General features: G+C 44.7%; 1 protein-coding gene and 1 non-coding gene across 7 annotated transcripts in view; one reads left to right on the top strand and one right to left on the bottom strand.

Moving 5' to 3' along the window:
- Positions 1-17,828, bottom strand: part of ATP11B (ATPase phospholipid transporting 11B (putative)) — a 132,926-nt gene that overhangs the window by 97,967 nt on the left and 17,131 nt on the right. For all 6 annotated transcript variants that reach the window (XM_060242583.1, XM_060242581.1, XM_060242580.1 and 3 more), the window contains exons 2-3: positions 10,516-10,632; positions 7,153-7,242 (exon numbers count right to left, since the gene is read on the bottom strand). In XM_060242583.1, coding sequence (XP_060098566.1) covers positions 7,153-7,242; positions 10,516-10,632 — 207 coding nt within the window. The remainder of the gene's footprint in view (positions 1-7,152; positions 7,243-10,515; positions 10,633-17,828) is intronic.
- On the top strand, positions 10,268-10,339 carry TRNAG-GCC (transfer RNA glycine (anticodon GCC)). The gene has a single exon. It is a non-coding gene; the product is annotated as a tRNA-Gly (tRNA).

Genomic DNA, 17,828 nt, shown 5'->3' with positions numbered 1-17,828 from the left:
CTGCTGCCAATCTGAGTAGACAACACTGAACTCGACCAATGGTCTAGGTAGGACATTATAAGGCAGCTTCCTGCATCTCTCTGCACTGACCCAAATGTACTCTTTGTGGAGGGGATGGTACTTCATTCAGCTGAAGATCTAGGGATTTGCTCCCAAGATTTCCTCTCCCATGACAACGCAGAACAACCCAAGGAACTGTAAGGAAAAGGTTCTGTGCATAATGGAATTCCACCATGATAAAAGAGACCAAACCTCCACAGTGCTTACATGACATAACTTAATTCTGAACAGGGCATCTATTTCTATTTCTTGATTTGATTGGTTTCCCCTGTTGGCATTGTCATCTATAAAATAGAATAATATCTGCCATTTTTATGGGATAACATCTTGTCATGACGTGAGATGGCCAGGCTGGACAATATTGTGATGAAATGGAAATTTTCCTGAGTTGCCTGTTCATAAAATGTTTTTATTGTATTTTATTGTTTTATTATATGTTGTGCTTTTACCCTGAGCCCTACGGGGAATGAGCGGAATAGAAATATACTAAAATAACTAAATAAAATCTTTTCTGTCCACATCATGATGGTTTCTTTTGCAACCTGCCAGATTATTGCTGTGGCACTATGTGCAGCAGGACAACATTAACAAGCGCTACTCCTATTGCTTTCCAGGCTGCCAGAAAAAGAGCGCTGTCTTGCAGGATATGCTGCGTGTGTTCCGGAAAATCTCCAGGACAGACATTATCCTGAAATTCTAACATTAATCTGAGAGCCTGATTACCTTTAAGGAGGATTTAAAACATTCATTAGAAAGCCAGAAGAATAGCTTTTAGGCAAATTATCAGGGTGAAGACATCTAGTAGCCTGTTCCTGTAGCGCAATTTTGGATGAAACACCAGCAATCTGTGATCCAGCTGACATAACTGGAATCTCACTGATACAAGGAGCTTGGCTGTGCTATTTTGTATGAGGTCAGGTTGCCCTATTGGCAACTTTGCTACGGAATTGGTTTCAGCTTTGGTACAGGATTGGAATCACAACCACTGCTTACCCTCTGAAACCTTTCCCTTAGACCAGGCCAGTCCCCACCTGAGAGAGGGACTGTGGTTCAGTGGAAGAACCTCTGTTCAGCATGCAGGAGGCCTCAGGTTCAATTCCCGGCATCTCCAATTAAAAGGCAGCAGGTGATGTCAAAGACCTCTATCTGAGACCCCGGAGAGCTGCTGCCATTTGGAGATGACAATACTGGCTTTGATGAACCTATGGTCTGATTCAGTGTAAGTCAGCTTCATGCGCTGAGGGGGGGTGTTCACCTCCTCAGTGTTGCCGCTTGCCAAATTATGTTCAAAGATTTACAAAATATGTCAATGTGGGTGCAGGGGCTAGAAATGTAAATGAAACCAGAGAATCACTCCTAGGGACCAAAGTCCCAAGAGCTCAACAGCAGAATCTACACTTACAAGCAGCCAGAAGTAGCATGGTGTCAACACAATCCTGATCTTATTTACCTCTACCAAGAATGTACTGTGTAATTAAAAGTCCTGAGTTTATGCGGAGGATGAGAGAATAAAATTTAAACCACCAATCTGATGATTTCTTATCAGTTTTCCCCCACAATTTTCCAGGATCTGGGTGGGGTGGGGGAATTAAGTAATAATTAAGAAACATGAGAACAAACAACATGTGAGCTTGTGATGTGATAATGCTGAAACTAAGCAGGTTTAACCTTAAGTACAGCTTAATCCACGGTATTCCAATTTATTTCTCTTTTAGAATAGTGTATATAAGAGTAACGTTTTTTGTATTGACATACTCAAATAAGGGATATTGGCTGTTTTATCTCATTACATATACTAACTCCATCTCCCACTATAAAAAGAAAATCAGATGGACAGTAACACCTCTGGGAAAGACACGCTCCCAGTAACAGTTTCACCCATACTTGAATGCAATAGCGCAATTAACAGACTGCATTTATTGCCTTATAACATTCTTACCATCATTCTCCCATACTAATATGTTCCTGCTTTATTGGTTCTTTATTGGAGAGCCAGTTTGGTGTAGTGGTTAAGTGTGCGGACTCTTATCTGGGAGAACCGGGTTTGATTCCCCACTCCTCCACTTGCACTTGCTAGCATGGCCTTGGGTCCGCCATAGCTCTGGCAGAGGTTGTCCTTGAAAGGGCAGCTGCTGTGAGAGCCCTCTCCAGCCCCACCCACCTCACAGGGTGTCTGTTGTGGGGGAGGAAGGTAAAGGAGATTGTGAGCCGCTCTGAGACTCTTCGGAGTGGAGGGCGGGATATAAATCCAATATCTTCTTCTTCTTCTTCTTCTTTCAATTTGTTCATTTCACGATTTTGCCATTGGATTCTAACTTTGTACCACTTTGCATTCTTAACCACAGCTCTATGTAGCTCTGCTCACTGTACCCCATTCCATTGTTTGATGAAGCACGCATGCACACGAAAGCTGACATTTTGAATAAAACTTGGTTGGTCTTAAAGGTGCTGCTGGACTCCTACAGGTTTAATCTTGTAAACTGGCTAAGATGGGAGGAGACCGATCTGAAGATCACATGGGAGAACAGTGGGCCATGAGAAAGAAATACAATCAGGACACAATTTAATGAAAAAATAAACCCTATTACCATTCTACCAGTACCAATTCTAACCTTATCGGTAAGCGGAAGATACGCTGCATGCAGAAAGTCATTTGTGAATTTCATTTCCTAGCAGAAAGAAGGGTTCTGATGTACACCAGCTGGGACACTGGCAAACTGAAGCAAGGAAACACATCACAGCTAGCACATATCGGCATTGCTGTTAAGCACTGCTCAAATATTGACATCTGCACACCACTTTTCAGCAGGCCTGAGCTACGCAGTAGGAATCCCTTCCTACCAAGTTCTATTTATAGAGTAGGAAAGGCTTCAAAAGAACCCAGGAAGCTCACAGTGACAAGCTGAGTGGAAAGCCGGGCAAAATGACTCATCTGGTTCTTGATGGCATGACTGTACACTAACCTGCAGAGACAGGCAGAGTGGGTGCACCTCAAAAGGGAGGGGGGGAAGAAGGACTTTCAAGCACATCACTGAGAACCCAGTCTTCCAGGTGCAGTCAAAGATGTCATCATTACATATTAAAGAGAAATGGGGAAGAGAGTTTCCTTCTTTCTGAAATATTTTTAAGGCACTCTCCTATGTAAAAATCCCAGCACACCGGTCAGATGAAGGCACATGATATAGGGTGCAGCCAGTGGTTGGAAGGGATAGAAACATAGAGCTAGAAGTAAACAAAACCTCTCGAACCACCACTTTTGCAAAGGAAGGTTCAGGCAGGTCCAAATGGACCCCTAATGCCAGGTACCATCAGCACCAGCAACTTGCCCGAACAGCCATGCGGAAAAGACAAATTCCGAAAAGTGGGGAAACACTGAAAACTCTATGAATGTTTCATTCAAAGATTTTACTCACTCAAAGCGCTAAGAACTTTGCAGCATGGATTGGAGGGGCGAGGGGGGGGGAAGGGTAGGCCAATAATCTATGTCATTAGATAATCCCTGTGCAAACTGCTGACATACAAAACAGTCAAAGTGTATTTCTGCATGCAGTAGTCAGCAGAGTTCAGCTGAGATGCACAAAGCCAGAACTCTGGATCTGCTGTTTTTGGACCTGGGCCCTGTGGCCAAGCTTTCCACCACTTTTCAAAGGACTGTAGAACTAGACACTCTGTTACAGGGGAAGCAGCTTGCTACTCTGCTGGTGTATGAGAAAATCAGGAGAAGGAAGACCAGCTTTTGGTGGGGCGCGGGGGGGGGGGGATAGCAAAGTCTCAGAAGAGCAGGGCTTTTCTTTGTAGTAGGAACTCCTTTGCATATTAGGCCACACACCCCTGATGTAGCCAATCCTCCTGGAGCTTACAATACGCCCTTTACGAAGAGCCATGTAAGCTCTTGAAGGATTGGCTACATCAGGGGTGTGTGGCCTAATATGCAAAGGAGTACCTGCTACAAGAAACCCCTGCGGAAGAGGAGGCCAAATATAACAAAAACAAAGATCCATGTCACACACAGTGGCCTAGTTTAATTCTACCAACCTGCCTTTGGGACCCACTGCTCTTGCTAGCATACATAAGAGGCCGTACAATAGCAAGAGCAAGACTTTTTGCTACTCCCCAGCAAGGAATCCCAGCCACTCTCTTGCTACAGGTTACTTCTGCTTGGAGCACCAAGGGAATCTGGCTGGAGCCAGGCTGAAATCCACAGCCAAGGGCAAGTACTGTTTACAGAATTCAGTGGCTGCACCTAGTAATTCCTGCAGCTTTGCCTCTAGTTCAAGGATAATGTTCGGTGCAGGAAAACACACAGAACGTTCTTGCCCAGGAATGAAATGCTGAACTGTGTTCCAAACAGTGCAAAGCCAAATGGGACCAAAAATGAAAGAGATAATTTCAGATGGTGTCCATTTCTTAAAGAAGAAGACGACAACTGCAGATTTACACCCCGCCCTTCTCTCTGAATCAAAGACTCAGAGTGGCTTACAATCTCCTATATCTTCTCCCCCCACAACAGACACCCTGAAGTTGAGGTGGGGTTGAGAGGGCTCTCACAGCAGCTGTCCTTTCAAGGGCAAGTCCTGCAAGAGCTATGGCTAACCCAAGGCCATTTCAGCAGCTGCAAGTGGAGGAGTGGGGAATCAAACCACCACACTTAACCACCACACCAAACTGGCTACACTTAACCACCACACCAAACCCCTGCACCAAACTACACCAAGCACGGAGACCTTCAGATACAAAAACAAAACAGTTTGGGAGCAGTACTCCCACTAAGCTGTGGAGTCTTGTGAGCAACAATTCAACTTTGTGAGCTGCTGCATAAATTAGTTTGCTCTGGAGTCATCCTTCCTGAGCTAAGACAAAAATGTGTGAGCTGGAGGCTAAAAAACTGTGCGCTAACTCACACTAATTCAGCTTAGAGGGAACATTGGGAAGTGTTCAGAAGAGTTCCCAATTTCCAGACAGTGGCGTTAAGAGCTGTCACAGTTTAATCAGGCTGTCAGGAAAGAAAAACAAGGGCATGAGAAACAGCCCTCTCCTAGTTATCATATTGCCAAGTGGGGGGAACTGCCTAGATCCACAGTGGTCTCCTGCACGTTTGAGCAATGATACCACTTATTGACAGGACCTCCCCAACCAGAATACCAAAGCAAGCTAGGAAGATGCCCTCTCCTTCAACAGCGATGCTAATTCATGTCACTTCCCATTTATGTTCTGAAGCCCAAGCCTGACAACCTTCGTTTCTACAGCCACAAAGTTCTAGCCTGCATATTCGCATTCACTAGCTACCATATACAGTGTGTGTGAATTTTACAAAATGGAAAGGAGGTTTCTTTTAGCAATGAAAGTATTCTCTGAGCTGGGCTAAAACAGTACTTCAAACATAGTTAGAATGCTTTGCAATTCTTAAAATGGTAATAGGTTAGACACTTTGTGATTGAACCTGGGACCTTCTGCATGCCACACAGATGACTGGCCACTGACCCCGCAGCCCCTCCCATCCGGCTTAGCAAGAATCGAGCATGAAATTTATCTCCCCCTTCAACAATCCGAGGCCAACAATATTTACTGTCTCACATTCGCCAGTAATGGCTGCTTAGCAGACTCCCGGTTTTCTTTGTTTCCTATTGGGAATGGGCACCAAAGCCAATAGACCAAACCACAGTTTCCCAATACCATTACCGTAAGGAACACTGTTGCCATGTGAGGCAAACCAGCAACTGTTGCGCCCGCCCCCCCTTTCATTCTTGCTGCTACCACCCCAGGTTAAATTTAGTCCCTCTTGCTAGCGGAATCGACCGAGACTGACACCACCAGGGAGTTGGATCCAAGTGGGCAGCCGTGTTGGTCTGAAGCAGCAGAACAAAGTAGGAGTCAAGTCGCACCTTTAAGATCAACAAAGTTTTATTCAGAATGTAAGCTTTCGTATGCATGCATACTTCAGACGAGGGAATAGGTTTCAGTGGGCTGAAATACATGTAGCTGGTGGGTTAAGAGTGCAAACTGATACAAAGGATCAAATGGCAAAATGGTGTACTAAACTGGAAGACCATTTGGCCTGGATAGAAATAAAAGGTAATAAAAATTGCCTGTTAATTGCTGTTGCTAACAGTCTAGGTAAAACAAAAGGACATGTATTTCCTAGTTCTTGTCCACCTAATTTACTTTTTAACATTATTCTACATATTATAAACATCATTCTAGTTTGCCATTAGAAAAAAAAATACAAAGAATGAAAATGCGTTAAGTCTGTGTAATACGATAAACAGCCAATATCGCTTATTTGAGTATGTCAATACAAAAAATTATTCTGATATCACTTTCAGCATGCCAAGTATCCAGGTGGGTAAGGAAATATGCAGACTGTCTTAATTAAACAACGTTGTTTCTACAAGACACACAATATTAGGTGCGCTAAGCAAAACAAACAAAAGAAAAGATACTAGGTAGGTGCTTACAATCCATGGCATATCTGGTCTTGGTTAGCTGACTGATGCCCCCCCTCTGCTCATCTGCTAACATCTGCTAACGCCTCTAGCATCATTACCTTTTCATCCAGCCAAGACACGCCCAAAAGGACCGACTCACAGCTCACTCTAACAAACTGTTCGCCTTTTCAGACCCCGCCCCTGCCATTGTGGACAACTGGGGCCTTAGCCAATCTGGGTGCCAGGTCCTAGGGCTCAAGCACGACCCCTCCAATCAAGAGCTGTTAAAACATCAAAAAGCTAGGGCATTTTCCCTGCTGGTTGTAAAGGATGCTCTCTATCCAGAGGAGCACCCTTCCCCAGTCAGAGATGCCAGTGTGACCTTCCACCACCATAACTGTCACAGCATCTCTTGCCCTGTTACTTATCCACTGGAAAAGGAAAGGAAAGGTCCCCTGTGCAAGCACCAGTCGTTTTCGACTCTGGGGTGACGTCGCATCACGACGTTTTCACAGCAGACTTTTTTACGGGGTGGTTTGCCTTCCCCAGTCCACAACAATTACATTAAAAGAAACGAAGGCCCCAACACATTAGATTACCTCCCATGTTGCTGTCCCCATGTTTCAATTAAAAATTCTTAAGAGTTACCAGAATTTGTCCAACTTACCTGAACCAAAAATATAATAAGAAAATAAAAGTTGGCTATCCTTCTGAACTGTTCAAATAGATTTTTGGGAACGAAATTCCACACGGTATACTGCAAGAGGTTAAAAAAAGGAGAGAGAAGTTAGTTGCAAGGTAAATTTCATGGTACAGGTTGCATGAAGATGCCACAAATCTGCTAACATAAATATAACTATTCATCTGGTGTACACATTAAAAAACAAACTTCCTGTCTCAACAGCACTTGCATATTATGAGCCCCACTGGGGCTATTACTAACATTCATACCCTGGGTGGCAGAATCTGGGCTTGAGTGAGCCTGGGCCTCTTCTGTTTTAGGCTATGTAAGGACTTGCTACAGCTAACTGCTGCTTTGGTTCTGTACTCCCATAAGCCTTTGTTCTTTAGTTGGCAGCCGAGGCGTCAAAACTAAAGCCTTGCCTTGTAGATGTACTTTTGCCCAAATTCATGCTTGACATTCCACAGCTTTCCAACCACCAGGCTCCAAAGCCTAAACATACCTATGTCTTTCTGACATCGCACTTAATAAAATATATCTGGGCAAAAGTTCGTACTAGCAAAAGTGCATCTTATCAGCTTAGGATGGGTTGGTATTTGGCAAGTCTGGTGCATTTTTAATTGACTCCTCCCTTGATTCCTGTTGGCTGAAAAGAGTACAAAAAGGATGGCTTGGGCTTTGTGTGAGGCTATCTGGCCAACACCCCACCTAGGCTTGAGTGGTATCTTGGTCCACAGTTCAGAAATATTCCTCTTTCTTTCTGAAGTGTACACTACATCAGGTATTGGGGTTTTCTGTATGTTACAGGGTACTGCTACTGAGAGTTACTTGTGTATGGTTTTAGAATTAAATACTTTTTAGCTAAAGGCAACTATTCTCTCTGTGTTTCTTTTCCTCCAGAGAGCTGAGTTCCCTAGCCAGACTCCATCTACCCATAGAAAAACAACCTAATAGGGTTGGGGATCTCAGGCAGAGGCCTGGACCCCTAAAATTCCCCTACACTCTTGCCTATTCCCATTAACCACTCACTTATGACATCTAATGCACCAGAGGCAGGATATAAATCAACGGAAATAAAATATATGTAATGTTCAACCTCCAGTATGCTTATGCACACCCTGACCTAGATAGCCCATGCTAGACCGATCTGGTCAGATCTCGGAAGTTAAGCAGGGTCAGCCATTGTTAATACTTGGATGGGAGTCCACCAAAAACATCAGCTGAGTTGCTATGCAGAAGCAGGCAATGGCAAACCACCTCTGAACATCTCTTGCCTTGAAAACTCCATGGGGTGCCATGGGTGTGACGTGACAGCAAAAGAAAAAGCACATGCACAGCGCCAAACAACTTCTCTTTCAAGCAAGAGTCAGTGCGGTAATAGATATGGCAACTTGGTGAAAACTGCCAGTACTGAGGATTTCAGCTTAATGGAGGAACTTCAAACAGAAATCATAGAAAGTCTGTAGTTAAGCCACCTGATTTTAAATTGTTACATTTTAAAGCAGTGTTAATTGCTGTGTGGGCCATGAGATTGTTATAACAGTGAGTTCCAAGAGCCCATTAACTATGTATAATAGGAATACACACAACTACCTGCAACCCTCTTGATATTGACAGTTGCCATATTGTATGGACAGAGCAATGTGTGTCTTTTCCACGTGCATAAAAATGTTCATAATATAATTGAAAGACCGATGACTGAAAACTACACAGCTAGCATATGGACCTTATGATCTGCTGGTGCTGAGCTATAACAACATTCGTAGGTGATTTCACTGAGGAACAAAGCTCACAAAAGTTGATGTAGCTGCAATTCGTATCATCTTTGTAAAAAGCTATATGTAAGACTAGTATTGCAGATGACACCCAGCTCTATGACACCCAGCTCTATCTACTAATGGACGGCTGGCCCGACTCCGCCCCAGGGAATCTCAACCGTGCTTTACAGGCTGTTGCGACATGGCTTAGGCTGAGTGGGCTGAAGCTGAATCCAGCGAAGACAGAGGTCCTTTGTGTGGGTCACGGCGCCCTGAGAAGGGAAATAGCTCTCCCGGCCTTCGATGGCGTGCCATTGAAAGCAGCGCGCCAGGTAAAGAGCCTGGGTGTTTTACTGGAGCCTTCATTATTGATGGGAGGCCCAGATAGCAGCCACTGCCAAGTCAGCATTCTTCCATCTGAAGCGGGCGAGGCAGCTGGCCCCTTTCCTTGAGCGCCGGGACCTCGCAACAGTGATCCATGCAACGGTCGCCTCAAGATTGGACTACTGTAACGCCCTCTACTTGGGGCTACCTCTGTGCCGGACTCAGAAACTGCAGCTAGTGCAGAACGCAGCGGCCAGGCTGTTGTTGGGACTCCCGAAATGGGAACATATACAGCCGGGGCTGCGTGAACTGCACTGGCTGCCGATCATATACCGGGTCCAGTACAAAGTGTTGGTCATTACCTTTAAAGCCTTATATGGCCGAGGACCCGCCTACCTGAGGGACCGTCTTTCCCCATATGAACCCCAGAGAGCACTGAGGTCAACCGGGAAAAATCTAATGACTATCCCTGGGCCGAGAGAGATTAGATATCAAAAGACCAGAGCACGGGCCTTCTCAATAGCGGCCGCCGCCCTTTGGAACCAACTCCCTGAGGAGGTGCGGGCCCTGCGGAACCTTGACCAGTTCCGCAGGGCCTGCAAGACCTCCCTTTTTAGACTTGCACATTCGGACTGCTAGAGAGGACCGTAAATCAAGGATCTGCCAAATGCGGTTTAAAGATCTATACCGCACTGCTGGTACTAGTAGAACTAGCGTCAATTTCCATCAGTACTGGCAGATGAAGTTATTAACTGTATCAATTGTATTGACTGGTTTTTAAAATTGTTAAGTTTAATGTCTTATAATGTTTTATATTGTTAAATGTAACTGTTTTGATTATTATTGTATGTTTTTATGAAATGTTGTTAGCCGCCCTGAGCCTGCCGAGGTGGGGAGGGCGGGATAAAAATAAAATATTATTATTATTATTATTATTGTAGGGATGCTCCTAATTCGGAGTTTTCAGGAATTATTAGGTTATTTAGCGTTGGCCAGACCTCAAGTCAAAACGTAGGGGAGGAGCTGTGGCTTAGTGGTAGAGCCTCTACTTGCCACGCAGAAGGTCCCAGGTTCAATCCCTGGCATCTCCAGTTAAACGACTAGGTAGCAGGCGACGTGAAAGACCTCAGGCTGAGATCCTGGAGAGCCACTGCCAGTCTGAGTAGAGAATACTGACTTTGATGGACCAACAGTCTCGTTCAGTATAAGGCCGTTTCGCAGGAATGCTCCACAAAGCAATCACACAAGTAAATCAGGGTTCCCTTACCTTAGAGGAGATGATTCTGTTATCTGCAAACTTCTGAGGAACATAATGACCATGCTGGGGAAAACGATTTGCTATATAAATAGTTCGGGTATCACTTTGATGTGGTGGGTCAAAACCCTGCAAGAAAGAGACAATGATGTAATGAGGCCTTGCCTTCTGCACAGAAATCATAATTGGAAATAATTTCTACATCATTTAGCAGGCACACTGCTTTCTAAATCTTACTTTGAGCTCATGGGAAATTAGACCAAAGAATCCTGATTAATGCCCAACGGCAGCCAATGAATTTCACCACTGAGCACAAATGTGAACCCAAGCTTTACATCTGACCTGAGTTCTTTTCCTTAGACTACAAAGGTCACTTGCTTTTTTAATAATTCCTAAATCCTCCTCTCATGTTAATTGCCAAATGGTTATAACAAAGCAGCAGACTAGAAAGCAGAATATATCCACCACTCGTGCCTAAATTGCTCCTTGGGTTAATTTAAATACAAGGATGAATTGTATTCTTTTAGCCTCTGTGTTCTAATAATTTTGGACTACAGCAGCATAACTGCATCCGTGTGTGTGCCAGAAGATACCCAAGTAGAAAAAGAAAGCAACACCTGCAGGGAAAATCTACTGCTTCGCAACCACAGCACAGATGAAGCAAAAGATACAGGAACTAAGGTTATGGGGCAGGAAGGAGGATGTGGTGAATAGTAGTGGAAATGAAGACTCAAAGACAGAAGTTTGAATTCTGTAATCTTGAAAGAAACAGTTGTGGTCATTACTGTTTTAGCACAGAATATGAATGAGGCGTCAGAAACTGTGGATATCATACTTTTATCTAGATTCCCACCTTATCAAGTACTGCTCTACCCCACCCTTCCTCCACAGGGACGCATACATGGTTTTTCCAGGATCAAGGAAGCATGTATGGTTCTTCTTCTCCATGCCACAGTCTGCAATTGCCAAGTTTCCCCTCCTACACTTACCAAAAACCCTACAATTTCTAACAAAAAAAAGATTACAAAAGGGGAAAGGAAGCCAGCAAGGTGAGAAGGCCCCCCCTATGCTTATTCCAGATGTCACTGCCCTTGTGCAGCAGCCCACACACACTTTCCTCCCTCCTCCTGAGCAGAGAGGAACAAACTGCAGATGCTTGGCTTGCCAAGTGACACTGCAAAGTGACACGATGGCAAAGTTAGCTACTGGTCAAAGATGTGAGGACACCAACACACCTGGAACAACACACCATGGGGCTTAGTTCAGACAATGGGCAAATCAAAGGAAACCTGCTCACAGGAAACTCATTTGCACATTAGGCCACACCCCCTGACATCACCACTGTTTCACACATGGCTTTTTTGTAGAAAAAGCCCAGCAGGAACTCATTAGGCCACACCCCCCGGACACCAAGCAGCTAGAGCTGCATTCTGGCTCAAAAAAAGCCCTGCTGTTCACCTAGCTGCTCAATAATCGGGAAAGGTGTTGTAACTTTAAAATGCCCTCATGAACAGGTCTGATACTTCTGCCAACTACAAACACAATGTAATTTCACGTGCACAGTGGAGCCTTTGGAACTCTGACATAGTGCACTGGCACAGCCATAAAATGGCTGCCACAGAAGGCAGAGCTAGCCACAAAAGGCTACTGCAGCTTACCTTATGAACATATGAAGCTGCCTTCTACTGAATCAGACCCTTGGTCCATCGAAGTCAGTATTGTCTTCTCAGACTGGCAGCGGCTCTCCAGGGTCTCATGCTGAGGTTTTTCACACCTCTTTGCCTGGACCCTTTTTAGTTGGAGATGCCGGGGATTGAACCTGGGACCTTCTGCTTACCAAGCAGATGCTCTACCACTGAGCCACCGTCCCTCCCCAAATAACATGAAGGAAAGGAGAACATAAGCCTTTTCTGAGACCCCACTGGGGGGAAAAGCCAAGCAGAAAGAAAGCAAGGAAATAAAACCCGCAGCACTGAGAACTCAGTCACTGGAAGCTTTGTACACAGGCTGCTCAGGCTCCATGATGGATACTCCATCTAATCAAGGGAGAAAAAACCAGTATCTAGATCTTACTTAATGCAGACTTTTAAAGGAAGTGATCAGATAGAAAATGAGGGTTGCCGTGCTGCTTACGGCATACTAAAGATACCCTCTGGGCACAGCTCTGCATAAGAACTGCAGCGTTTAATATTTCTGCTTCCAAGCCATAAAGGAAATTAGAACCTTTCCAGCTCCCTTAGCAAAGGAGTTTCAGTATGCAAATGCTGCCCACTGAAGGCACATAAATCCTCTCCTAAGTCCCGAGTTCTATTACTGTATCCATAAAGAAAAATGCTAAGAGCCAAGCAAACAAGGCACTAACCCAAAATCCAAGACAGCTCTCTTATTGAATAGCTGCATTTCAAAAGCATCAGAAAGTTTGGGGGATCTGATGAGAGGGGAAATGTGGCAATCCCTTTTTCAGCAAAAAGAAAAAAGTGCCCTTTGCTTGCTAAATATCTCCACCCACCCACCCTCACCTTCAATTTTTATTTGTTAGTGGAAGAGAATTTTTACATAAAACAGAGCTAAGCGGCAATTATGTCACCTGCAGCTTTGCCAGGCAAAGTTGACCTTGGGTTTTTAGAAGCGCTTCGTCAGATCAATTCCGCTCCTGTTATCTGTTGGCTCTTGAAACCTTCACGCAAGCGATTAGAAGATGGTGGATTTTTTTTAAAAAAAGGTATCACTACAGAGTAGTTTAAAATGCAAAACCATGGCTACCGAGGACAGTAGTTTGGTGTAGAAATTAGGTCAGGGAGGAGACCCTACTGAATGCTACATGTAAGATGCTATAACACTGAGGCTTGTAATTTGAGTTTTTAGGATCACTATTTAGATATTGGATTTAGATACTGGATTTCGCCCTATACTCTGAATCTCAGAGTCTCAGAGCGGTCACAATCTCCCCCACCCCCCACAACACCCTATGAGGTAGGTGGGGCTGAGAGACCTCTGACAGAAGCTACCCTTTCGAGGACAACCTTTGCGAGAGCTATGGCTGACCCAAGGCCATTCCAGCAACTGTACGCGGAGAATCAAACCCAGTTCTCCCAGATCAGAGTCCGTGCACTTAACCACTACACCAAACTGGCTCTATTCATTACACCTACTGGTAGAAAACAATATTAACAAGCAATAAGTATCAATGGCAAGAACACAAAATATTTTATTGTCAGCGTTAAGAGAGCTTCTGAGCATGTGTCAGCCTCTTGTTAAAAAATTCTTGAACCTCTGGTTTCGTTTTAGTTGAAGAAGAAGATATTGGATTTATATCCCGCCCTCCACTCCGAAGATTCTCAGAGCGGCTCACAATCTCCTTTACCTTCCTCCCCCACAATAGACACCCTGTGAGGTGGGTGGGGCTGGAGAGGGCTCTCACAGCAGCTGCCCTTTCAAGGACAACCTTTGCCAGAACTATGGCTGACCCAAGGCCATGCTAGCAGGTGCAAGCGGAGGAATGGGGAATCAAACCCGGTTCTCCCGGATAAGAGTCCGCACACTTAACCACTACACCAAACTAGCTGTTGAAGAGCTCAAAGAGCTTCTGAGCATCTGTCAGTCTCTTGTTAAAGAATTCTTGAACCTCTGGTTTCGTTTTAGTTGAACTGACAGATCTTACTATTGAAGAGCTGTACTCGTAATTACTATGACAACCTGCAGGAAGGCTAACAAAAATTAAAACTTGGCTTTTTCAATCCATTGCAGACAAAAGCTAAGCCAGTATTTCTGCACAGGCCTGAACCGTTGTTAAAAACTATAATAGCCCAGACTCACATGAGATGCCATCAGAGCTTGGAAATGAAGTCAGGGCAGGACTTGGATGGGAGACCGCCAAGGAAGACTGGCTGGGAAAACCAGCATCAAGATTTGGCGGGGTGAGATCTCAAAAGAGGCAGATCAAGTTGTGGTTCTGTGGCGACTTGTGCGAAATCCAGCGGCATAACCGGACCAAAAAGGTGAGTGATGCCGGGACAAAGCCTAGTGCAAAATCGGTCTGGGACTGATATGTAGAGGAATGCAGTGGAAAACCGACTCTGCTCATCTCTTGCCTTGAAAATCATATGAGGTGGAACTTCGTAAGCCCACCTTGAGTTGGTTGCGACTGAGTGGTTTGGTTTACCTTCGCTTTTCAACTTCTACCTTATATGTATGGACTGGAAAGTTTCCTTTCACTTTGCCTGAGGAAGTGAGCATGCGTGCAAAAGGTGACACTCTGAATAAAAGTCTGTTGGCCTTAAAGGTGCCACTGGACTCCTGCTATGTTTTATTCTAAAGCTGTTCTCTGTCCCACCCAAAGGCAACAGCTCTGGAAGTTAAGAGAGGAAGGCTAGAGTCCTTCTCCGTTCCTTGACTTTAAAAGTTGTACTGATTGATTTCAGCAGCGTTAGCTTTTATTTCAAAAAGAGCTTATTCTGAAAATTAGCTGAAATACTTGGAACAAACAGAGACAACGCTGTGATGAGTAACAGCCTCTGGTCACAAGTCGCTTGGGTTGTACACTGCTAGAGGCAAACACTTTATCCCTGTTCACAAGTCACAGTGAATGCACATACACTTGGCTTTCCTCTATACAGGTGTTGAATAACTCTTGTGCTATGGTTGATGCTTGTACAGCTGAACGAGTGATTCAAACCCCATCTTATCTAGGTACCATGGAAGCCTACTATCGTGGTGGCCCTTATACGGGCAAGTGGGTGGGATACAAATTCTGTATATTAATAAATATCAGGGCTTTTTTTGCAGCAGGAACTCCTTTACATATTGGGCCACGCTCCCCTGATGCAGCCAATCCTCCAAGAGCTTACAGGGCTTTTACTGGAGGGCCTACTTGAGGATTGGCTATATCAGGGGTGTGCGGCACGATATGCAAAGGAGTTCCTGCTACAAAAAAAGCCCTGATAATCCAGGAAGCTGCCATGGTACAAAAGCGATACTCTTTACTGCTTTATTAATTTGAAGGAAAGGTTTTAGAGAGTATTCTTTGAAAAGATATTATTAAATGAGGCAAACCAGCAGTGGTGGATTTCCACAGCCTGAACGGTTCAAAATCCCCTAAAAGAACTAACTGGGTGCCTTGATCTAGATAGCCCAGGCAAGCCTGATCTCGTCAGCTCTTGGAAGCTCATGGGGAGTGAGAGCCCAAAGGATAGCAGCAGCAATGGCAACTAGAATGGGAAGAGGGATTTCCTTGTCCTTCACAAGCAGGGGTGGCCAAACTTGCTTAAGGTAAGAGTCTCGTAGAATAAATGTCAGATGTCTGAGAGTTGGAGAATAAATGTCAGATGTCTGAGAGCAGGCGGGCGGAAAGGAAGGAAGGAAGGAGATGGGGAGGGAGAGGTGGAAAGAAAGCAGCTTTAGCTTTAAATTCTGGCTTGGCTCACCTAAGTGACTTAAAGAAATGCCTTCTCCAAGCCAGTGAGGGTTTTGAGAGCCACACAATATGTGTGAAAGAGCCACATGTGGCTCCTGAGCCACAGTTTGGCCACTACTGTTCACAAGTATCTTGGATCCCCACTTGTGCCAGTATATTCTGATAACCATTAGATGCCATATAAGCTACAGAATGAGGCAACCTGTAGCACGGAAGGACTACTCACAGTGGAGGCACTTCAGGAAAGCATCTTTTTAGTACTCCTCACCTGCACTACATACACCGCACCCTGCAAAGAGGCTTGGCATCACTTTGTGCCAACATGGCCTACAATTCAAATTTGAAGACTGACAAATATTGAACACTGGGCACAGGAAAGAGATTTGGAAGCTTAAAAAGGCAGACTGAAAAATGCACTTGGACGTTTCTCGGCTGCATCCAGACAACTTGCAAAAGCAGCCGAAGAGCTTCTTATTGACAGCTAAATGCATTTTTCAAACTCATACCCCCAAGAAGAAGGGGGGAAATTTCTCCCACTGTTTGTTTTGTTTTTCATGCAGTGTGTTCATACAAAAGCAGACAAAGACAAAGTGAACGCTTCTAGAACAGACAGCTCGGGGGAGAAAATGACGACATCAGATGCCCAGCTCAACAACAAAAGGGCAACTAAAATGAGAAAGGAGTTCATGAATTGAACATTTATAACAAGACACAAACAAAGGCAATGCTCCCAAGCAACAACATCCAAAACAAACGCATCCCTGCCCTCCCCCCCTCTGCTGTGCCCACACCCACTTCCTCACCACCAGACTGCCGCCCCCCAAACCCTCAGTACAGAACAAACTGAGCAAGAAGAGTGAAGGCAGGCAGATCTTTCGACAGCTGTTACGAGCCAAACTCATCCTCAAATGTCTCTCTGCTTGTGATAATGTTACTGGGTAGCTCGAGAGGCCGCTGGGAACTGACCGAGCCAAGGCAGGGATATCCTGTATTCGGCAGCTGTAGCCAGAACCTTCGCCATCTGTCCCACATAAATGATGCAACGAATACCAGGATCCCCAGCTGAATGACAGGCAGCAAACCCCCCCTACAAGATGACTTTCTGCATATTAGTAGGCTTTATTCCACTGCGCCATTTTTTTTTCTTTCTGCTTTACCAGGACAAGCTGAAATCCGAACTTAAAGCTCTGCTAGCAATAGAGCAATTAACAGACAACATTTATTGCCTCATTCTCCCATTCTGACATGTTACTGTTTTATCGGTTTCCCACACAAATGCTATCCAGACCAGATGTTCTTTTAAATTTAGTAATTTCACTATTTCGCACAGGATTCTAAACTTGTACCGCTTTGGATTCTTAACCACTGCCCACCAGCTATAAGTAGCTCTGCTCACTATTGTTGTCCAGTCGCACAGGTGAGTCAGACTCTTTGCAACCCCAAGGACCAAGTCACACCAGGCCCTCCTGACTTCCACCATCCTCCGAAGTCTACTCAAATTTGTGTTAGTTACATCAGTAATGCCGTCCCAGCCATCTCCTCTTTTGCCGTCCCCTTCTTCTTTTGCCTTCTGTCTTTCCCAGCATCAGGATCTTCTCCAGTGAATGTTCCCTTCCCATTTGGTGGCCAAAGTATTTGAGCTTCAGCTTCAGCATCTGACCTTCCAGGAAACAGTCAGGGTTGATTTCCCTTAGGACCGACTGATTTGATCTTCTTGCAGTCCAAGGGACTCTCACTTTACCCCGTTCCATTGTCTGATGAAGTATGGATGCATAGGAAAGCTTGCTGTCTGAAAAAAAAACTCTGTTGGTCTTAAAAGGTGCTACTGGACTCCTACTTTGTTCTACTGAACTTAAAACTGTCGTGGAGATTCTTTTTACAGAACTTTAGTAACAGCTTCACGTTCAAATTT

The sequence above is a fragment of the Heteronotia binoei genome, chromosome 6 (genome assembly GCF_032191835.1).
Source record: "Heteronotia binoei isolate CCM8104 ecotype False Entrance Well chromosome 6, APGP_CSIRO_Hbin_v1, whole genome shotgun sequence".
NCBI lineage: Eukaryota > Metazoa > Chordata > Lepidosauria > Squamata > Gekkonidae > Heteronotia > Heteronotia binoei.
The sequence above is the reverse complement of the archived record's forward strand: the minus strand, read 5'-3'. Positions and strand labels throughout refer to the sequence as shown.